Source organism: Microcaecilia unicolor, chromosome 8, assembly GCF_901765095.1.
Source record: "Microcaecilia unicolor chromosome 8, aMicUni1.1, whole genome shotgun sequence".
Taxonomy (NCBI): domain Eukaryota; kingdom Metazoa; phylum Chordata; class Amphibia; order Gymnophiona; family Siphonopidae; genus Microcaecilia; species Microcaecilia unicolor.
The window spans coordinates 241,393,181-241,417,005 of NC_044038.1; the positions used below are offsets into that span (position 1 = coordinate 241,393,181).

The 23,825-nt window shown below is 47.2% G+C and overlaps 1 protein-coding gene across 1 annotated transcript in view; it reads right to left on the reverse strand.

The window, feature by feature from the left end:
* Window positions 1-23,825, reverse strand: part of SAMHD1 (SAM and HD domain containing deoxynucleoside triphosphate triphosphohydrolase 1) — an 88,566-nt gene that overhangs the window by 47,954 nt on the left and 16,787 nt on the right. Inside the window, exons 5-8 of the mRNA XM_030211626.1 lie at window positions 18,280-18,395; window positions 15,276-15,346; window positions 14,674-14,826; window positions 2,043-2,143 (exon numbers count right to left, since the gene is read on the reverse strand). Of these exons, the coding sequence (XP_030067486.1) occupies window positions 2,043-2,143; window positions 14,674-14,826; window positions 15,276-15,346; window positions 18,280-18,395 (441 nt within the window). The remainder of the gene's footprint in view (window positions 1-2,042; window positions 2,144-14,673; window positions 14,827-15,275; window positions 15,347-18,279; window positions 18,396-23,825) is intronic.

Sequence of the window (23,825 nt, forward strand, 5' to 3'; positions counted from 1 at the left end):
GTTCCACATGTCAGGAGAAAAGCATAGATCTTTTTCCCCAGAGGGCTGGAGGAAGGTAAAAACTACGATTCTCAGCAGCCCTTGAGGAAGTCTTACAACAGAATCAAAGACTTCCTATCCCAGCAGTGGAGCCCAAGGAAAAGGCAGGTAAAGGTGAAACCCAAGACACGGAGGGGAGGCCAGGAATGGAGGGGGAGCCTCTAAGCAGAGCTAATCAGGGGGAGGAGGATCAGCTGGGGAATGGGTGGGGCGAAGAGCCCATGGAATGGAAGGGGGAAGAAATGAGGCAAGAGAAGCTGATGGAGATTGCAGCTCTGGCAAAATCCAAAAGTAAAAGGTTCAGATAGCAGGTAACCGCTTGGTGCGGGGTCTTGGTAAACAAGGGAAGGCAGTGGCTATCGTGGAGGAGCCAGGGAGCGACTGGGTCAAGTGGGAGGAAGCCAGGCGATAGAGCTGGCCAGAGGAGGGAGGGGACCCCTGGGAGCTCTCTGCCTCTGAACTGCTGATGGGATTTCTAAACTGCTTGTTTGGAAGTGCTTGTTTTACTATATTATATATATATATATTTACACACACACACACAAGTCCACTGGGCTTATCTCAAATAAAGTGCTGAGGGTGTCATGTGCACTATGGATGTCTTTCTTCCACAACAAAGGATCACAACACTGGTATCCTGTGGAGGAAATTCAGTCAAGTCAGCAAATGTTGGGCATCTGTGCTGAGGGAATACGATGGTCTCTACTGATGCTTGATGTCAAAGGTTACCAAGACACCCCTGAAGGAAGATGCATCCCCAGTATTCAAGGCAGCTCTGGACCCATTGAGACAGTCAGCATCATCGATGGACCAGTCTTGCCTATGACAAAAACACTTTTCCTGCTGATTTACTCACAAATCCTTCTTTGACATTTGAAAACACAGAATAAAATAAGATGGATCATGGTCAGGTCCCAGGTATTGCAGGCACCAACTATGGATATCCACAATGAATATGGTCCGGTTGCACTGGGAACACCTTTTGAAGCCGCGGAGGGTTTTCTTGGACAAGTCAACCACAAAATCAAACGCCTTGATGTTGAAAAAAATATCCAGGCCTAAAATACATGAATCCAGCTGATGAGAAAAAAAAGAAAAGAAAGCTTCCATAGGTAGATTTTACTGGTCATTTTCTAGAAGACAAAAGTTGTGCTGAGCAGCTTGCTAGCTCAGGATAAGAAGAAGTTGGGAGCTAAGGAGTCAGGAGTCCAGAGCTCACCAGTGCACCCCCCCCCCCCCACCCTTACTGGCCATGCACAACAGCGTCAAGAAAAATGGTTTGAAAGTAACAAAACTAATAGCATATCCAGTTGGATCTGTGGAAAACTAAAGACTGACGTGGATCGTTACAACAGCAGCAGGTGGAAAGAGAAGCTCATACACAACTGAACATTCTCAAAAGTTCTGTTCCAAGGCTACAGAAAGTTCCCCATGCAGGGAACTGTTGGATGCCATCACCCATGAATAAGGATTTCACTTTCCTGCTTGTGAGCACTATTATTTCAAAAGTAAATTAGTAGAAAGTATGACTGAGTTCCACTTGCATGCAATGGATGCCTAAAAAAATCTATATATTTCATTCCACTCAACTGAAGTTCTATGCCCAGAAATCAAACGTCTTTCCAGCTCTTTGAGATATGAATTCAACCCCCCTCCCCCATGCACTTATTGGGAGTTGAATTCTTCCCCTTCTCACATCACTCTTCCAAATCTACTGATACTATGAATTATTTCTATAGTGCTACTTGAAATACACAGTGCTGTACACATTCACAAAATCTGAAGGATACGAGTCAGTATCCACCAAGGGCCTACATCCATATAAATGTTTGGTTCAGTTGGGTCTAACTATTTAGAAATGGAAAGGGGAGGGAACAAAAAGACACAATCATATAAACCACCATTCCTGAGGAGATAAAGCTTAAAAAACAAACAAACAGGCTATTCTTTGTTGATTTGCATATAAAAACTTTGGAGATTCATACTAGGAGTAAGATTTGTACCTAGCAAAGTAATCCCATTTATCTACATCAATTCCGTTCTTCTTGTTGGCCACAATTTCGTAAAGAAAACTTTTTTCTTCAGGTCGACCACGATACGGCCACTAAAAAAAAAGAAAAGAAAAGAAGATTTGCATGTGAAAGATTTGCAAAGTTGCTTTTGCTTTCTGGGGCTATTTGGCAGTCCTTGGAAGTCTGATGGTGGTCTTTTCACTATTAAGAGCAGCAGCACTGCAGTTTCCAAGGATTTTAGTTTAAAAACCCTGAAAAACAAAACAAAAGCCCTATCAACAGATCAGATGGAAGTAGGGGCTTCTGCCATTTTGTGTCTGTGGAAAAACTGTGTAGCATATCTGCCCAAAAATATATCTAATGGATCAACACTACTAAAGTAAGCACACCGGAGAATAATTATGTAAACACTAGTAAAAAAGGCCCGTTTCTGACACAAATGAAACGGGCGCTAGCAAGGTGTGCCTCTGAGTGTGTGTGTTTGAGAGAGTGTGTGTGAGAGTGACTGTGTGAGAGAGAGAGTGAATGTGTGTGTGTGACAGAGAGAGAGTGAGTGTGGGTGCGAGCGTGTCTGTGAGAGAGTGTGTGTGTGAGTGTGTGAATGTGACACAGTGTGAGACATAGAGTGTGTGGTGGACAGTGTATGAGAGTGAGAGAGACAATGTGTGTGTGCCAGAGATACCGCCCCCCTCCCTCTGTATGGTTGCAGGACCCCTCTCCCTCCTCTCAGGTCTGAGGACCACCCTTTCCCCCTCTGGTCTCAGGACCCCTACCCCTTCCTCCTCCTCCCTTTTCCGTCTCCCTCCCCCCTCTCAGGACTCTGAACCCCCTCCCCTCTGGCCTCAGGACGACAGATGACGTCCCATTGCAACATTGGAGGCACAGTATCTGCCCTCCGTCATGCCCCCCAAAGTTGCCGCCCCCCAAAGTCGCCGCTCCTCCCCCCTCCCCCCAAGTTGCGACACCACCACCCTCCACCCCCCCATATGTTGCCACCGCTCCCCCCTCTACCCACCCCCTGAGGTGGCACCAGCCAGTGCTCCACCCTCCCCCCCCAAGGTCACAGCAGCCACTGCTCCACCCTCCCCCCCCCCCCCCAAACGGGTCGCCACCGCTCACCCCCCTCTCTGTTCTACATCAGCTGAGCGCCGCTCCCCCCCTCCTCCGTCCGATAGAAAAAAAAATGAAATTGTACCTTTAAAAATGGTTTTAAAAAGGAAGCGGGGCCCTGCAGCCAGCCATCGTTTGTCAACTGTGCATCTGCTTCTCTTCTCACCTTTGACGTCACTGCCCCTGGAGAAGAACCCCGGAGGAGTGCACTGCGCAGCGACATGAGAGGACGTGACGCTGGTTTTGTCGGGACGCTCTTTTTTTTTTGTTGTTGCTCCGCCTCAGCGCCTTTGTCTTGTCCGTTTCGCCCCTCGAGTGTCAGTGCTCTGCCCTCGACGTCATTACGTTGTGACGCGAGGTCAGGGCAGACAGTCATGGGCAAATTGGATCGCTATGCCACTTCAAGTTTCCAGCTTGAGGCTTCATTAGAACGTTGGAGGTGTGTTTTATATATAGAGATTATAGTCTTTCTGTAATACAATTGGTCTACAGCTGCAGCTAAACATCGCTTGCAGCCCGAACGTTACCTGCAGCTTCTTTTAGAGGGGTAACTATTAATCTGGCATAGCAAAAGTTACAGAAGTTGGTGGCAGGTTATAGACAGCGTCAGCACAAGCTTTTGAGGTCAATAGTCTTAACGAAACAGGCTGGACCTCTTAAGCCTCAAGCTTCAATTTATTTATTGCATTTGTATCCCACATTTTCCCAGCTATTTGCAGGCTCAATGTGGCTTAGAGTTTTGTTATGACATAGTCATTCCAGGATATCAGATACAATTAGTAATGTACAACGATTAAGTAAGGGAAGAGAGAAGGAAGGTAGGCAGGATAGTATAGAAGGTGGGCTTTGATAACTGGGTAGATTGGTGAGGTAGTTTTGTAAGGTTATGGGTTCTCTTTGTAGGCCTTGTTGAAGAGATGTGTCTTCAGAGATTTGCGAAAGTTAGTTATTTCGTCAATGGTTTTCAGGGCTGTAGGTAGTGCATTCCACAACTGCGTACTCATTTAAGAGAAGGTGATGGCGTGTGTCAGCTTGTATTTTAGTCCTTTACAGCTGGGGAAGTGCAGATTGAGAAATTTGCGGGCTGATCTTATGGCGTTTCTGGGAGGCAGGTCCACGAGGTTGCTATTTAGTCTATAGGTGCCACCTTCTATCATCTTAGCAGTTTCTTTTGAAGCTTGTGTTTCCTAAAACTGGCCAACAGATGCTGCACACTTAGAACTCTACCCTCCATCATCACCTCTATCCCCTTTAAACACTGAGCTCTGTCTGTGCAGCAGATCCAGATGGTGAATGTCAGGGACCCCAGCCAGGATGTGAGTGCCGCTGTGGAGGAAAACAAAGCAGAATGCAGACCCCCTCCCCCCCCCAGAGTGGGTTAAATGCAGTTTAAATTAGCTGTAGCCATCATGCTATAGACGTAATCTACTTAGATTTTAGCAAAGCTTTTGACACGGTTCCCCACAGGAGGCTCTTAAATAAACTAGATGGGCTGAAGATAGGTCCCGAAGTGGTGAACTGGATTAGGAACTGGTTGACGGACAGACGACAGAGGGTGGTGGTAAATGGAGTTCGCTCGGAGGAGGGAAAGGTGAGTAGTGGAGTGCCTCAGAGATCGGTGCAGGGGCCGATTCTGTTCAATATATTTGTGAGCGACATTGCTGAAGGGTTAGAAGGTAATGTTTGCCTATTTGCGGATGATACTAAGATTTGCAACAGAGTGGACATCCGGGAGGGAGTGGAAAGCATGAAAAGGGATCTGAGGAAGCTAGAAGAATGGTCTAAGGTTTGGCAATTAAAATTCAATGCGAAGAAATGCAAAGTGATGCATTTAGGGAGTAGAAACCCACGAGAGACTTATGTGTTAGGCGGGAGAGTCTGATAGGTACTGAGAGGGAGAGGGATCTTGGGGTGACAGTATCCGAGGATCTGAAGGCGACGAAACAGTGTGACAAGGTGGTGGCCGTAGCGAGAAGGTTGCTAGGCTGCATAGAGAGAGGTGTGATCAGCAGAAGAAAGGAAGTGTTGATGCCCCTGTACAAGTCGTTGGTGAGGCCCCACCTGGAGTATTGTGTTCAGTTTTGGAGGCCGTACCTTGCAAAGAAAAGCTACAAGAATGGTATGGGATTTGCGTTCCAAGACGTATGAGCAAAGACTTGCTGACCTGAACATGTATACCCTGGAGGAAAGGAGGAACAGGGGTGATATCATACAGATGTTCAAATACTTGAAAGGTATTAATCCGCAAAAAAAATCTTTTCCAGAGATGGGAAACCGGTAGAACGAGAGGACATGAAATGAGATTGAAGGGGGGCAGACTCAAAAAAGATGTCAGGAAGTATTTTTTCACGGAGAGGGTGGTGGATGCTTGGAATGCCCTCCCGTGGGAGGTGGTGGAGATGAAAACGGTAATGGAATTCAAACATGCGTGGGATGTGCATAAAGGAATCCTGTGCAGTAGGAATGGATCCTCAGAAGCTTAGCCAAAATTGGGTGGCGGAGCAGGTGGTGGGAGAAGAGAGGTTGGTGTTTGGGAGGCGAGGATAGTGGAGGGCAGACTTATACGGTCTGTGCCAGAGCCAGTGATGGGAGGCGGGACTGGTGGTTGGGAGGCGGGAAATACTGCTGGGCAGACTTGTACGGTCTGTGCCCTGAAAAAGGCATGTACAAATCAAGGTAAGGTATACACATATGAGTTTATCTTGTTGGGAAGACTGGATGGACCATGCAGGTCTTTTTCTGTTGTCATCTACTATGTTACTATGCTAAGGGCAAGATAAAAACAGCACTTAGCCTAGCAAGCATACAAAGCAAGACCCCCAGCAAAAACACGGTTTGTAGGAACGTGAAAGGACCAGGCAAGAAAGGAGTCCAGACACGAACTGAAATAAGAATCCAGGAATCAACAAAAAGCCTGAAAAAGACAACGCAAGACACACTGCAAGAACTAAGATGTATAGCTACACTGCTGTTTATTAATGGAGAAATGGGAAATTACCATCTTAAAAAAAGAATCTCTTACAGTTCAGCTAGCAAGGTTACCGATTTTAGCCTTAGTTTGTGTTTTAATTTCCCCCCCTTGGACCTCTTTCTGACTCCAGATCACACGGGGGACTAAAGATACCTATTTCACATAACAGGTTCTGTATGGTTTCTCCAACCTCCATTGTCACCCAATCACAAGGAGGTCTGCTCTGGGTTTGCATTAGGGGCTAATTCCCACAACTACTGCTTTCTGTCTTCCTGGATCTAGGTATACTCTGGGCTATTTATGTTCCCAGATAATGCCTATTAAAAAACTATCTAAGTTTCTCCAGAGACTGAGTGTATGTGATGTGCCTTGTAAGCTAAAGGTAAGGTAAAGAGAAGATAGAATAAAGACAGAGATAGGTTTAAATAGATAGATACATTTTATTTCTTACCCAAAGACAAGTCTTCAAGTTGGTACAAATGCAGACATCAGACTTTAATCAGGTACATTCAGCAGACAGATTCTTGGTACAACCGGACAGAGCTTCGCCGTCTGACGGAAGCGTTGGGGAGGATTCCAAAACTATGGCAATTTGTCCCCTCTTTTATACACAAATCTCTCCATAGAAGTCTATGGTGAGATACCTAGCTCTCAATTTCTGAGATGATACTTTCCCACACAGTCTTATCAGCATGTTTTGGGAAGCGTTGAGATAACAGTTCCACATCTGTCTGTGTCGCAATACTTTTCACACCATCTTAAGAACTCTGTATAACCTCTGTAGCCTTTTATACAAAACTAATAGACTCCATTTTGTTCATCTGATTTAAAGTGACAGTTGTACCAGTTTGTGTCAGGACTCATTGTTCAGACCTGCTTTTTGCAGATTCTCAAATATTAAATCACTTTCTTGTTGTTTGGCCTAGTCAGTACTTCTTCAGTTATTTTAGGCTGCATAGCTTTACCTATCACTATTCCAGTGGCAGATCTAAAGCCAGGCCATATATTAACATTTGATTCCAGTTTAAAATGATAGAAGTATTATTCTTTTAAGTGACATGGGTAGGTAGGACATTTTTGATCAGATAAAGATCAGTTGCTCACTTAAAAATTTATTTGGGCTGCAGCAGAACTTTTAGATGATATTCAAAACACTTATTCACTTGGCAGCATCTGCCAACCGTATACGTGCTTTTCTCTGACACTTGTTGGCATTTACGCAGATTATTTTTGGACATACAAGCTGCTATGGTACCGATGATCAAAAGTAAGCGCCGTACCAGTGCAGAATGATCAGAGAGGTCTAGCATGGTCTAGCGCAGATAGCATGCAAATGTAATCAAGCTCATTTAAATGAGGTCATTTTGTATTCCTCCCCAATGATCAGAAAAAAGTGCCGAAACAAAGATGCCTTACCGCTGTAAAAAATAATGCCAGGTCCCAGCAGGAGATAGGGTGTTGGAAGACAGGATTTCCTATGATTCTCATGCTTCTCTCATGATTCTTTCTGCAAAAATCAACCGGTTTTGATTGCTTTTGGAAGCAGAAGGAAACCTGTGCAAGCCCTTGAAAGCTGGTTCTGAGAAACAGCAGACCCGAATGTGAAGCACACATTGGTGTTCTTGTCCTGCGTCTAAATTTAAAGCAGCCATACTAAAAAAAACAAACAAACCTAAACAAAGCAGGAGGATTGGGGGGGGGGGGGACCCGGCCATCTAGGTGTAACACCCCCGAGGTAACTGAAGGCCCCCACGGACACTACCTCCACAAGGTTCCCAAGCAGTAGGTGCACAGAAAATAAGAGAAGAAATTAAAATTAAACTAAATAATAATTCGGGGGGGGGGGGGGTGTTTACACACAGAAAGGAAGAAGAGACTGACAGGGCTCACCACATTCCACCTGCTGGAGACTGAGAATACTGGACTCTACTATCTGGCAAGGGCTCTTATTGGTTATCTCTGATGAGTCAGAAGTCTCAGTCTCCACCTGCTGGAAGGCGTGCACAACCCATCAGTCAATCACTGGGCCGGTCCGGAGGGACGCTCAGGAAGGTAAAATTATGTATCATACCTGATAATTTTCTTTCCATTAATCATAGCTGATCAATCCATAGACTGGTGGGTTGTGTCCATCTACCAGCAGGTGGAGATAGAGAGCAAACTTTTGCCTCCCTATATGTGGTCATGTGCTGCCGGAAACTCCTCAGTATGTCGATATCAAAGCTCCATCCGCAGGACTCAGCACTTAGAGAATTACACCCACAAAGGGACACTCTGCCCAGCTCACCACCGCCGAAACAGGGGAGGGGAATTAACCCAGCTCATCCCCACACAAGTGGGGGAGGGGAATCCGTCCAGCTCATCCCCGCGGAGCGGGGGAGGGACACCACACCCGCCGATGCGGGGGGATCTGGCTTATCCTGCAACCGCAACCGCGGGAGGAGCTGACTGACCCTAACACCGCCGAAGCGGGAAGGGTACAAAGCTGCCCTACAGCCGCACGAAGCGGGAGGGAGTGCCGGCAGAATTTAAGTCTCAATCCAGCCCCGTAAAACGGAGGGGAGAGGAATGCAGCAGCTCACTGTAACACAAATTCGTCTCAACTCTTGAAGAATCCATTGAAAAACTTGAACACGAAGTCCTCCTGAACAGGAACTGAAGACTAAACTTGAACCTGAAATGCAACCAGAATATAAACAATACAGATATCTGGGAGGGACTATGGATTGATCAGCTATGATTAATGGAAAGAAAATTATCAGGTATGATACATAATTTTACCTTCCATATCATCATGCTGATCAATCCATAGACTGGTGGGATGTACCGAAGCAGTACTCACCCAGGGCGGGACATTGAAATCCCTGACCTCAACACTGAAGCTCCAAACCGGGCCTCCGCCCGTGCCGCCACAGTCAAGCGGTAATGCTTGGAGAATGTATGGGCCGATGCCCAAGTTGCCGCCTTGCATATCTCTTCCAAGGAGACGGAGCCGGCCTCTGCCATCGATGCCGCCTGAGCTCTAGTGGAGTGAGCCTTCAGCTGGATAGGCGGCACCTTCCCCGCGGCCACATAAGCCGCTGCAATGGCTTCCTTGACCCATCTTGCCACTGTAGGCTTAGCAGCCTGCAGACCCTTACGAGGACCTGCAAACAGGACAAACAGATGATCCGACTTCCGGAAATCATTGGTCACTTCCAAATATCTGATGATGACTCGTCTCACATCCAGATATTTAAGAGCAGAGTATTCGTCTGGGTAGTCCTCCCTACGAAAGGAAGGGAGACAGAGCTGCTGATTCACATGGAAGCGAGAAACAATCTTGGGCAGGAAGGAAGGCACTGTGCGAATAGTCACCCCTGCCTCAGTGAACTGCAGAAAAGGCTCTCGACATGAGAGTGCCTGGAGCTCGGAAACTCTTCTGGCTGAAGTGATAGCCACCAAAAAGACTGCTTTCAACGTCAGGTCTTTCAGAGATGCCCTCGACAAGGGTTCAAAAGGCGGCTTCTGTAATGCTCTTAGCACCAGGTTGAGATTCCACGCAGGCACCACCGAGTGCAGAGGAGGGCGCAGGTGATTAACTCCCTTGAGAAAACGCACCACATCTGGCTGCGAAGCCAGGGAAGCACCCTTCAGGCGGCCCCTGAAGCAAGCCAGAGCCGCTACCTGGACTTTAAGGGAACTGAGCGACAGGCCTTTCTCCAGACCTTCTTGCAGGAATGCCAACACTGAAGAAATTGGAGCAGTGAATGGAGAACATGAGCCTGCTTCACACCACGCTGCAAAGGTACGCCAAACCCTGGCGTAAGCAGTAGAAGTAGAGCGCTTCCTCGCTCTCAGCATAGTGGCAATGACCTTGTCTGAGAAGCCCTTCTTCCTCAGACGCTGCCGCTCAATAGCCAGGCCGTAAGACCAAAGGGGGAGGGATCCTCCATCACCACGGGACCCTGATGTAACAGACCCTGCTCCACTGGCAGCCGCAGAGGATCGTCGACTGAGAGCCTGATCAAGTCCGCATACCAGGGACGTCTGGGCCAATCCGGACCCACCAGGATTATCCGGCCCGGATGCTTTGCCACCCGGTCTAGCACCCTGCCCAACATGGGCCAGGGCGGGAACACATAGAGGAGCTCTTGTGTCGGCCACTGTTGGAGAAGAGCATCTACTCCCAGGGATCGAGGGTCCCGTCCTCTGCTGAAAAAGCGCGGCACTTGGCAATTGGCCGATGACGCCATCAGATCTAGGCTCGGCTGGCCCCAGCGCTTCATGATGCCCAAGAACGCCTGAGCAGATAGCTGCCACTCTCCGGGCTCCAAGGTATGGCGACTGAGAAAGTCCGCCTTGACATTCATGACTCCGGCAATGTGGGCTGCTGACAGCTGTTCCAGGTTCGCTTCCGCCCACTGGCATAGATTCATGGCCTCCTTGGCTAGAGGGGCGCGCTTGGTACCTCCCTGGCGGTTGACATAGGCCACAGCCGTCGCATTGTCCGACAGGACCCGTACTGGCTTCAACGCCAGTACCGGGATGAACTCCAAAAGCGCCAACCGAATGGCTCTGAGTTCCAGGAGGTTGATAGACCACTTTGCCTCTGCAGGAGACCAGAGCCCCTGCGCTGTCCTTCCCAAGCAGTGGGCTCCCCAGCCCGACAAAGAGGCGTCCGTCGTGACGACAATCCACTCCGGGGTCACCAGAGGCATTCCTGCAGACAACTTGTCTGTCTGCGTCCACCAGCTCAGCGCCTTGCGCACTGCTGGGTCCAAGGGAAGGCGCACAGCATAATCCTCCGACATCGGAGTCCAGCGCTGCAGCAGAGAGTGTTGTAGTGGTCTCATATGAGCCCTGGCCCAGGGCACTACTTCCATCGTGGCCGTCATAGAGCCCAACAGCTGCACATAGTCCCAAGCCCGAAGAGGAGAGGCTACTAGGAACTGGTCCACCTGAGCCTGAAGCTTGACAATCCGATTGTCTGGCTGGAACACTCTGCCCACTTGGGTGTCGAATCGAACTCCCAGATACTCCAGGGACTGAGTTGGGCGCAGCTGGCTTTTCTCCCAGTTGATGATCCACCCCAGGGAGCTCAAAAGAGCAACCACCCGGTTCACAGCTTTGCCGCACTCTGCATAAGAGGGGGCTCGGATCAACCAGTCGTCCAGATAAGAATGGACTTGTACTCCTTCCTTCCTCAGGAAGGCCGCGATGACCACCATTACTTTGGAGAAGGTCCGCGGAGCAGTAGCCAACCCGAACGGGAGGGCTCTGAACTGGAAGTGTCGGCCCAGTACTGCAAAACGCAGAAAGCGTTGATGAGGAGGCCAGATGGGAATATGCAAGTACGCTTCCTTGATGTCCAAGGATGCCAGGTACTCCCCTGCCTTCATTGCCGCTATAACAGAGCGGAGAGTCTCCATGCGAAAGTGCCGAACTATCAAGGCCCGATTGACCCCTTTGAGGTCGAGGATAGGCCGTACAGAACCTCCTTTCTTTGGTACCACAAAGTAAATGGAGTAACGTCCCTTGTCAAGCTGATTTTCTGGCACCGGAACGACCGCACCCAGGCGGATCAGATTGTCCAAGGTCTGCTGCACTGCCACAGCTTTGACCGGAGACTTGCAGGGAGAGAGTACAAACCCGTCTCTTAAGGGTTGGCAGAACTCTAGCTTGTAGCCGTCTCTGATGACTTCCAGCACCCAAGCGTCTGAAGTTATTGTGGTCCACTCGCCCAGAAACGAGGACAGCCGTCCTCCAATCTGCACTGGGGGGTGGACCAAGGCCCCGTCATTGGGTACGAGACCCTGGGGGAGGACCGGAGGGAGCATCTCCGGGACGGCGGTCTCTGCGAAAGGAATGCTGCTTGGGGGAGAAGTTCCTCTTGAAGGAAGAGGAGGCAGAAGAGCCCGACCTGCCCGGGCGGTACCGACGGGCTTCCTGAAACCGTCCTCTGGAGGTACCGGGGCGAGTACTAGCCCGAGCCCTGACCTCTGGTAACTTCTTGCCCTTAGACGTGCCGAGATCGGTCACGATTTTGTCCAGCTCGACCCCAAAGAGCAGCTTGCCTTTAAAAGGCAATTTAGCCAGGCGGGATTTAGAGGCATGGTCAGCAGACCAATGCTTCAGCCAAAGCCACCGCCGCGCAGAGATTGTCTGAGCCATGCCTTTAGCTGAGGCCCTCAAGACATCATACCGCAAGTCTGCCAAATAGGCCAAGCCCGATTCCAGGGCCGGCCAATCAGCCCTCAAGGAATGATCCGAGGGGGAAGCCCGCTGCACCATAGTCAGGCACGCCCTGGCCACATAGGAACCGCAAACTGAGGCCTGCAAACTTAAAGCAGCCGCCTCAAAGGACGACCTTAAGGCCGCCTCCAATCTTCTGTCTTGGGCGTCCTTTAGGGCCGTGCCACCTTCCACCGGCAACGCCGTTTTCTTAGTCACCGCAGTGATTAAAGAATCCACGGTAGGCCACAGATAGGCCTCACGTTCACTTTCAGGCAAAGGATAGAGGCGGGACATAGCCCTAGCCACTTTAAGGCTCGCTTCCGGGACATCCCATTGAGCCGAAATTAAGGTGTGCATAGCATCATGCACGTGGAAGGTTCTAGGCGGGCGCTTCGTCCCCAGCATAATGGCAGAACCAACAGGGGCTGAGGGAGAGACGTCCTCCGGAGAGGAAATCTTCAAAATGCCCATGGCCTGCACTAACAGGTTGGGCAAATCCTCTGAGCTAAAGAGCCGCGCTGCAGAGGGGTCATCCGCTCCATCTGAGCGGGGATCCGTCTCCTCCAAGGAATCCGCAAAGGACCGTTGGGAGAACTCAGAAACGCTGCCCTCATCTACATCGGAGGAGACAAAGTCCTCCAAGGCCTGGGAATCAACCCGAGGGCGTTTACCTCCGGGGGCCTCAACCTCTTTACCAGACGAGGGAGCAGGGGCAGCGTTTTGCATAAGGAAGGCCTGATGCAGCAGCAAAACAAACTCGGGGGAGAAACCCCCCAGACTGTGCACTTCCGCAGCCTGGGCTACAGCCCTAGACGCACCCTCAACCGGCGCTCGCAAGAGCGGGGGAGATACATGCTGCGCATCCAAAATGGCGTCCGGCGCGACACTCCGCGAAGGAGCCGCGCGGGAAGAATGGCGCTTAAGTTTAGCCGCTTTTGTGCCGTTGCCCAAATTAAGGGTGTTCATGGCATTAACGTCTCCTACCTCAAGGGCGGCCCAAGAAGAAGCCGTCCGAGCCGCGTGGCCGGCCAAGATGGCGGAGGCGAGCAGTGGGGGATGGGCGTTTATGGCGGGAAAAACCGCCACACCGGAGGAAGGACCGGGACACTCATCGGTCACGAAACTGTCACCCAACAAGGGCGAATCAGATTTTAAGACCCCCGCATCCCCTCTAGAAGCGCACAAGCGATCCGGGGAGCGACTCTTTGCGCCCTCGCCCTCCGACGCCATAGGCCACGTGGAGATCAATCGGGGAACCCCCTGCCCGCTATAAAAAGGTAAAAATTACCTGCTTTCCGCTCCGAGCTGTAACGACCTGGTGTCCCAGTGAGTAGCTGCAATAAACGTTTAAATAAACGTCGAAATAAACGCCTTTAAGGACGTTCAAAATTTTTTTTTTTTTTTTTTTTTTTTACGGAGCCAGCGGGAGGGGGGAGAAAAGGAGGGACCTGGCGCCACCAGGTTTGCACTTGCTCAAGAAGAGCCCTCAACCCCAGGCACTCAACAAAACCTAAAAATTAGGCTTGGAGGCCTAGCCAGAGCTGCTGCTGTGTGTGACCACCACCTGCTGAGATAGAGAACATACTGAGGAGTTTCCGGCAGCACATGACCACATATAGGGAGGCAAAAGTTTGCTCTCTATCTCCACCTGCTGGTAGATGGACACAACCCACCAGTCTATGGATTGATCAGCATGATGATATGGAAGCGCACATTGGTGTCTGTTACTTGCATCTATATATAAGAATCCAGAAAAAAAAATTTTAAACGCTTATAGTTAAGCTGCAGAATACAGACACCAATGTGGGCTTCACGTTTGGGTTTTACCAGGCGCATGTGCACAGGAGCTGAGCTTACCGCTGAACTCTTCTACGCATACGACAAGCGCAATCCTCCCACCAAACTCCCTATGAGCAAGCGTATAGTTACATCTCATTAGCTTTGAGCATTAGGGCGTTCTGCACTGCTCTGGATGTATGTTTATGGCGCTATTCAGAATAGCACTGGAGTTTTAATCATTGGCCCATATATGTCCAAAATGAATCCAGCCAAAACTGGGGTGGAATCAATTATTATTATTTGTGGCATTTATACCCCGCTCGATAGCAGGTTCAGTGTGGCTTACAAAGTATCACAGAGATAACACAGTTATTTAGAGTAGGTCAATAGGAAGAGATGTGGGGGAAAGGATTGGGGTATGCAGAGGGCAGTAAAGTCAGCCACTTTCATGCTAACTTACACATTCAAGTATAAACACAAATAACTTTAAACAGTCAGCTGAAAATTTAATAAACGATTCATGGATAAAATATCTGCAGCGTTTACCTTTAAGTTTTCTTCTGAAATAATGGGCCCTTCTATTTGCTCCTTTATAAAAAACAAATCCTCAGGCAGGACAAGACCATATTGTTCCATAACTTGTTCTAATCCATTGGATGACACCAGATGATCAAACATCTGAACAGAAGCATTTTCATGCTGAAAAAAAGAAGGCCTCAGTTATAGAAAGAGTAGGCCTGAATTCTCTTCTGACCATAAAGGAGCAAAACCTTACAGATGCTGATACAAACAGGTCACTGGATGCCCCTATATTATTCTGACTCTGGTTATCACCTTTCCTTATCATCACCCTCTGTGCATAGGAAGTCCCTCGATTGGCAGCTAAGCTTGAAGCCAAGTCCATCCTAGATCACATCATATCTGAGAAGGTACCAAAGGCACACCACTGCTCTGTGCTGGTCAACCTTGCCATCTTTCTGGTAACCTGATTTAGCTATACTGCCACCGATTCCCAGTTATAGTCCATTGCCATTCCTAGCTCGTGTGTTTATATATTTACCACACCTAAATCATTTTGGGGAAGACAGTTTCAGAATCTGAACAGTAACCACTGGAACTTTATGATATGCTACTCTGAGATCACTTACTTTCCATTTCTTATTTGGGCACGCAAGAGGTATGAATCTCCCATCAAACATGTGTGAGAATGGACCGTGGCCTAAAAAGAGACATGTAAAACAATTATCACACTGCAAGGGACACACAAAAATTCTACATATTATAATAAAAACGTAAGAACATAAGAGTAGCCATACTGGGTCAGACCAATGGTCCATCTAGCCCAGTGTCCTGTTTTCCAAACAGTAGCCAAGCCAGGTCATGGCAACACTCCATACTATAAATCCCAGGGCAAGCACTTGCTTCCCATGTCTGTCTCAATAGCAAACTATGGACTTTTCCTCCAGAAATGTGTCCAATGATAAAATGCTAATTGCAGGGTTCAGCAAACCTTAGGTGCCAGGTTGCCACTGTGACTAACATAGTAACATATAGTAACATAGTAGATGACGGCAGAAAAAGACCTGCACGGTCCATCCAGTCTGCCCAACAAGACCACTCATGTGTGCTACTTTTGTGTATACCCTACTTTGATTTGTACCTGTGCTCTTCAGGGCACAGACTGTATAAGTCTGCCCAGCACTAGCCCCGCCTCCCAACCACCTGCCCCGCCTCCCACCACTGGCTCTGGCACAGACCGTATAAGTCTGCCCCGCACCATCCCCGCCTCCCAACCTCCAGCCCCGCCTCCCACTACCGGCTCTGCTATCCAATCTCGGTTAAGCTCCTGAGGATCCTTTCCTTCTGAACAGGATTCCTCCTCTGACCTAGCATGTAGGTTCTGCAGCCTGGTCAGGGCTGTGAACCACCCCCCCCCCCCTACCCAAAGCAGCAAGTGTGAGCATACAGATGCACAACCTCCTTTCACCCCAGTTCCAGGCCTGGTACTGAGAACGGCACATATCAGGTCACGGCCTCTTCTTCTGCCACCTGGTACTGAATCTAAAATTTCAACTGCATAGTTCACATTTTGCATTTAGCACCAAAGTAGCAGAGAAGACGGCAGTGTATTGGTGATCTTGTGACACCATACAGTGGGTGACTCGCTGCTCAACGACCACTGTTGTGGCATTGTTGCTGCGATATAGTCTGACAACACCCAAACCACAGCTTCCCTCAGAAGGGGAAGAAGATGCGCTAAATGAATGGCTCTCGCTTCGAATCTGTCTATAGACCAAGCAGCCTGTTAACCTGTCCAGAGACCCTTAGCTGCCAGTCCTTGGCAGTAGGTTCCCCAAACCAATAGGTTTGCTTGAGCAGAGATGAGCACCCAGTTGAATGGCTCCAATTCCTTTTTCCCTTGAGAACACTCCTGTGACTGAAGAGACCATTAGCTTCTCCTTCTCACCTACAAATGCACTCGATCTGCAGCCCCTCCTTACCTCTCTACCCTCATCTCCCCTTACGTCCCTACCCGTAACCTCCACTCTCAAGACAAATCCCTCCTTTCAGTACCCTTCTCCACCACCGCCAACTCTAGGCTTCGCCCTTTCTGCCTCGCCTCACCCCATGCTTGGAACAAACCCCCTGAGCCCATACGCCGGGCCCCCTCCCTACCCATCTTCAAATCATTGCTCAAAGCCCACCTCTTCAATGTCACCTTCGGCACCTAATCACTACATCTCTTCTCAGGAAATCTCATATACCCCAACTTGACATTTCGTCCTTTAGATTGTAAGCTCTTCTGAGCAGGGACCGTCCTTATTCGTTAATTTGTACAGCGCTGTGTAACCCTGGTAGCGCTCTAGAAGTGTTAAGTAGTAAGTAGTAGAATATGAGCCCTCACCCAAGGCACCAGGGTTGCTGCTACTGATACTAGTCCCAAGTTCTCAGGGACAGATGGGCACAAAGGCTTGAAACTGTATGTCCAACTCAACCATATTCTTCCTGCTGCACCGGACCAACCTGTACCATCTGCTAGAGGCAGAGAAATGCTGACCAAGTTCCATGCTACACCATTAATGTCAAAATAGAGTTCAGCTTCACTACCTCCATCTGCTGGTAAAGGAACACAACCTACTGGTCTGGACAAGCAGAAGAAAAGGAAAGTCACATCTGTTGACTGTTAGGCAAATATAGAGCTTTAAATGCTTCAATACATGCCCCTGGGTCATGCTTTCTGTTCTTATCCCAGACCCTCTTAAATTCCATTACTGTTAAGCCACCACCGCTCACCTGAGTTCCTACTAGCACACAAAACTAATGATATCAGCATTAAACACTTATACACTATTAGGAACAAAACTCTGCTGCCCGTCTCGACTTCTGCCAGGGTCGCTTTACTCATACTACCCCTCTCCTCAAGTCGCTTCACTGGCTCCCTATCCGTTTTCGCATCCTGTTCAAACTTCTTCTACTAACCTATAAATGTACTCACTCTGCTGCTCCCCAGTATCTCTCCACACTCGTCCTTCCCTACACCCCTTCCCGTGCACTCCGCTCCATGGATAAATCCTTCTTATCTGTTCCCTTCTCCACTACTGCCAACTCCAGACTTCGCGCCTTCTGTCTCGCTGCACCCTACGCCTGGAATAAACTTCCTGAGCCCCTACGTCTTGCCCCATCCTTGGCCACCTTTAAATCTAGACTGAAAGCCCACCTCTTTAACATTGCTTTTGACTCGTAACCACTCACCTCCACCTACCCTCCTCTCCTCCTTCCTGTACACATTAATTGATTTGATTACTTTATTTTTTGTCTATTAGATTGTAAGCGCTTTGAGCAGGGATTGTCTATGTTTGTGCAGCGCTGCGTACGCCTTGTAGCGCTATAGAAATGCTAAATAGTAGTAGTAGTAGAATGCATATGACAAAACAGACTTGTCCCTGAAACTTCACATCTCAGTAAATAAATTTGTTGATTGATTTTAAAATACCATCCTATCTGATAACAATGCTGATTAAATCATCATCTCATAAAAAAGAATAACAAATTAAAAACAACAAAAATGAAAATAATGGTTCATAAAACAAGGAAGCAAAAATTATCTATACTATAAAAGGCCTCTAATCTGTCATTATACATGATGCTTACCCAAGTCATGGCAAAGTCCAGCTATCTGAACACAAAGGATATCTCGTTGGTTAATCTGAAGTTCAGGCTGTCTTTCATGCAGTGCTCGGACAAGACATCCTGCCAAATGCCCAACACTAGGGAAAAAACATGTGAAAACTTAAGATCCTGGCAAACAGTACAGTTTATCACAGCTTATAAAATATTCCTAGTAGCTCCAGGCCTCGATGGATTCACTAACCAATTTTACTAGTGTTTTGGGGGGCTTTTAGTGAGATCCTTAACACAAATGTTTAATAGTTTGCAAGATAGGGATGAATTCCCCCACTCGTGGAGGTTAGCTGGAGTAACTTTGAAACCAGGTAAAGATCCCACCTCAGTGTAGCTCTTATTGGCCAATCTCCCTTTTTAGGGACGGATTACAAGATTCTTACAAAACATCTGGCCACGTGTTTACAGTCCAGCTGCCTAACCTTATACAGGACAATCAAACTGGGTTTGTCTCGAGCCGCCAAACATTTGACAACACCCACTAAGCCCTTATCCAGTCTTCAAATCAATGAGGCATATGAGAATAGCTTTGAACTGGCCAGGGGCACAAGACAGGGCTGTGCTCTTTCTCCGTTATTTGCACGTCATGGAACCTTTTGCTTCCACAGGAGACATGGCATACACAGCACTGCAAATGGACGCCTCATAAAAAGATATTTGTAGACAATGTATTGCTGACTTTGGGCCACCTGAGAAAGTCCCTCCCATTAGTGATGGAGGATCTAGAAATGTTTGGTCAGGTATCGGATTTTAAAATAAAATTACACCAAGTCTGAAATTTTAAATGTCTCTTTGGGTCCAATAATGTAGAATGGATACAGTCCCATTACCCCTTTCACTGGGCCCCTGAAATACCTGGGCATATATCTTACAGCTAATCGGAGGGCACTGTATGAGGCAAATTATACCTCCCTTCTGTGTTAATTCTGGGCTGACTTGGAAAAATGGGAACATTTGAGTATCTCCTGGTTGGGAAGGATACATGCCATAAAGATGATGTTGTTGCCTATGCTGTTGTACTTAATTGTAGGACTCCTGATTATTTCTTTCTGCTCTCTTCATCGGAGATTATTTCAATATATCTGGAACAGCAAACTTCCATAGATGGGTAGGACAACCATGTAGGGATGGCAGTTCTCAATTTTCACCAATACTATATTTGGAGGCATGGCAGAGGGATACACACAAGAGCTGGGTCCGTATGGAACAGCATGTCTTGGGCAAGGTGACCGTGGCTCCCTTTGCCTGCTATATGAGGAGTATTGTGTTCAGTTTTGGAGGCCATATCTTGCTAAGAATGTAAAAAGAATTGAAGCGGTGCAAAGAAAAGCTACGAGAATGGTATGGGATTTGCATTTACAAGACGTATGAGGAGAGACTGAACTAAACATGCATACTCTGGAGGAAAGGAGGAACAGGGGTGATATGATACAGATGTTCAAATATTTGAAAGGTATTAATCCGCAAATGAACCTTTTCAGGAGTTGCAAAGGCGGTAGAACGAGAGGACATGAAATGAGATTGAAGGGGGGCAGACTCAAGTACGGAGAGAGTAGTGGATGCTTGTAATGCCCTCCCGCGGGAGGTGGTGGAAATGAAAACGGTAATGGAATTCAAACATGCATGGGATAAACATAAAGGAATCCTGTTCAGAAGGAATGGATCCTAAGGAGCTTAGCCGAGATTGGGTGGCAGAGCCAGTGGTGGGAGGCGGGGATGGTGCTGGGCAGACTTATACGGTCTGTGCCAGAACCGGTGGTGGGAGACGGGGATAGTGTTGGGCAGACTTATACGGTCTGTGCCAGAACTGGTGGTGGGAGGCGGGGCTAGTGCTGGGCAGACTTCTACGGTCTGGGCCCTGACAATGACAGGTACAAATCAAGGTAAGGTATACACAAAAAGTAGCACATATGAGTTTAGCTTGTTGGGCAGACTGGATGGACCATGCAGGTCTTTTTCTGCCGTCATTTACTATGTTACAATGATAAGGGGGTAGGGGGTTAATCCCTATATGGCTCTGACACTGGGTATCTGGGTCTGGACGGCACCAGCCCCCCCCCCCCCCCCCCCGAAACTTCTCTTAGTTTCCATAAAGTAGTATTTCCTTATGTTACTCCTGAAACTGTCTCCTTTAACCTTCATTCTATGCCCAGTCATTCCAGAACTGCTTTTCAATTGAAAGACTCACCCTCCTGTGATTTATACCTCAGAGGTATTTAACATCTCTCCTCCCTGCCTTTCTTCCAAAGTTTACATACTGTCCTCATATGCTTTTTGATGAAGACCACCGAATTGACTCCATCCTGTTTATATCTTTTTGAAAGTGCAGTCTCCAGAACTGTATACTGTACTCTAAATGAGGTTATCACAATCTTATAGAGAGGCATCATCGCCTCCTTTTTCCTATTGACCCTTCCTCTTCTTCTAGCTTTTACCATTGCCTTTTTTTTTAATCTGTTTGGCCACCTTAAGATCATCACATATGACCACACCCATTTCCTGCTCCTCTATTATGAAGAAGTACTTCACCCCTAAACTGTACCACTCCCTCCAGTTTTGTAGCCCAAATGCATGACTCTTAATTGCTAGGTCCCTTATATATCAGGGGTGGCTACCCTATTGCAGATTTTGGTATCATCCAGAAACCTTACCAGACATCCCTTACAAAAGTGTTAAAAGAACCAAACCTTGAGATACACCGCTGGTTACACCCCTTTTCTCAGAGTACCCGTTGCCTTAAGTGGAAAGAAGGTCAACAAACCTTACAGAAATGGCCACGTACTGGCACTCAGTATGCAGTTTTCCATACTGCCCCCCCCCCCCCCGCCTTCTGTAGGGTCTAAAATTCTTCAAAGGTAGGGTTTTTCGGAGAGGGGTTATTTCTCATATGTATCCATTTTATATACACCTAATCTCAGATGGTATGAACAAGTGACAATATTTATTTTATTTCTTGCTTATCCATACTGGCTCAAAGCAAGACACAGCAATAAACAAATACATCAAAGATTTACACAAACACATCATTTGTTCAACTGCTTTTATCGAGATTATCTACAGAGAACATAAAGCTAATTAAAATCACTCCGTTGAAAGCTAGGTTAAGACTGCTTATAAAAAAAAATCAAAACTACTCATTACTCTTAAATCCTTAGTAAGAGCGCCAAAAAGGTGAAATTAGGCCTTACCTGCTAATTTTCTTTCCTCTAGACCGGCGTCTTGACCGGTCTGGAGGGTTGATGAGGAACTTGGGCTTACACATGAAAGACTTAACCAGTCTTAAATACACTAAGGAAAGAGTACATACTGAGAACACACACTTCTTTTTTGGAACCAGTGTAGAAAAGACTGGAAAGAAAACTAAAAAGGAGTAAGAGTTTACCGACAGTGATAAGGACATCTGTGCCAGGAAGCAACAGTTCACATTTTGGAGTACAGGGAGGCCCATACACAGATGTGCAAAAGGTAACAATTAAAATACCTCTCTCTGAAGTTTTAACGAGAGTACTTGTGTTCAGGGACTGAAAGTCAAAGAATCATTAATTGCATTATAGACAAAATGTTGAGATTTGTATGATATAGGCAGATCACTGGATAGAGGAATAGCTATTATGCTAGCCTTTATCATAGATGGAAACACAACGAGTGATGCAAATTCAAGAACTATTCCTACACAGCTTGCAACACACCAAGGCATATGTCAGAAGAGAATGTTCAGAGTTCCTGCTCCTCAAGAGGCCAGTAGACCACAAGGGATTCCTAAAGTAGACCCAGGGAGGGCCTACGGGTGATTGAGCAGGACGGGTGAGAGTGGGGGGGCTCTTTTGGTTAGGCGTAAGGGGGAGGGGACGGTTTTGATTTTGGTTTCTGCCAAAACCGAGCAGCCAATTTCGGTTGCAGGATTTGGTTTCAGCAGAAACCGAAGATCCTGGGTTCGGTTGGGCTCCATTAAAATTGTTAAATCCCTGAACTTTTTTCTGCTTATAGGTCTATTCTCTTCCTAATCAGTAGAAGGCGACAGCTTTTAATGGTCTTAATTAATGTGTATTTTATTAGGGACTTGTAGCATATATGACCGTTGAAATTGCAGAAGCTCAAAAAGAGGCTGAAATATTACTTGGTGGTACACCTAGAATAGGTAAAATATTTACATATCTTCTCATTATTTTAAATTTCCACACACGGTGATAAGCCAGAATGTTAACTATACCATATCTACTGGCCTCATGACACTGGAACTGATATTAATTAGCATACCATTATTGACTTTCTGAATCGCATAAGTGTTTTCATTGGACTTTATTATTTAATGTGTTTTTGAAATTTACAGTCCTTTTATTTAGCATTTCTATAGCGCTACAAGGCGTACGCAGCGCTGCACAAACATAGAAGAAAGACAGTCCCTGCTCAAAGAGCTTACAATCTAACAGACAAAAAAATAACGTAAGCAAATCAAATCAATTAATGTGTACAGGAAGGGGGAGAGGAGGGTAGGTGGAGGCGAGTGGTTACAAGTGGTTACGAGTCAAAAGCAATGTTAAAGAGGTGGGCTTTCAGTCTAGATTTAAAGGTGGCCAAGGATGGGGTAAGACGTAGGGGCTCAGGAAGTTTATTCCAGGCGTAGGGTGCAGACTTGCTTCTATTTTTGAGAGATTCTCTTTGAATGCTGATGAGCTTCAATGTGTGTTTCACGTTAATTTACTTTGGCACATTTGTACGAGGAGTACCTAGGATAGTGTGAGCTTTAATTTACACAGGGGGTCACCTGCATTTATTAAGGTTACTTTGTTTCCCATTATGGGCAGGTGAGACCTATATATTGTGTAATTTTCCCTAGAATTCCTCCTATATAAGGGAGGTGGAAGGGTTTCTGAGGACTCCCATCACTAAATGTAATATATTTCGGGGTTCATCACCATTTTTTAGGACTTTTTTTTTTTTTTGCTCTAATATGTTTTTAAATATAGACAAAAAAATGGAAAAACATTTCCGAAAAAAGGCTCCTAATTTCCAATTCAGCAAAAGATCAAGTAACAGGTCTATGCAGGCATCCCCGGAAGATATCATTTCTTCTTCTTCCCACTATTACTTTACCTTGGCTACACAAGTGAGAGGAGTGGCCTAGTGGTTAGGGTGGTGGACTTTGGTCCTGGGGAACTGAGGAACTGAGTTCGATTCCCACTTCAGGCACAGGCAGCTCCTTGTGACTCTGGGCAAGTCACTTAACCCTCCATTGCCCCATGTAAGCCGCATTGAGCCTGCCATGAGTAGGAAAGCGCAGGGTACAAATGTAATAAAAATAAAATAGATACTATTGGAGATTCTACATGGAATGTTGCTTCTATTTGAGGTTCTGTTGCTACTATTGGAGATTCTACATGGAATGTTGCTATTCCACGAGCAACATTCCATGTACAAGGCTGCGCAGGCTTCTGTTTCTGTGAGTCTGACGTCCTGCACGTACGTGCAGGACGTCAGACTCACAGAAGCAGAAGCCTGCGCGGCCACATTGGTGA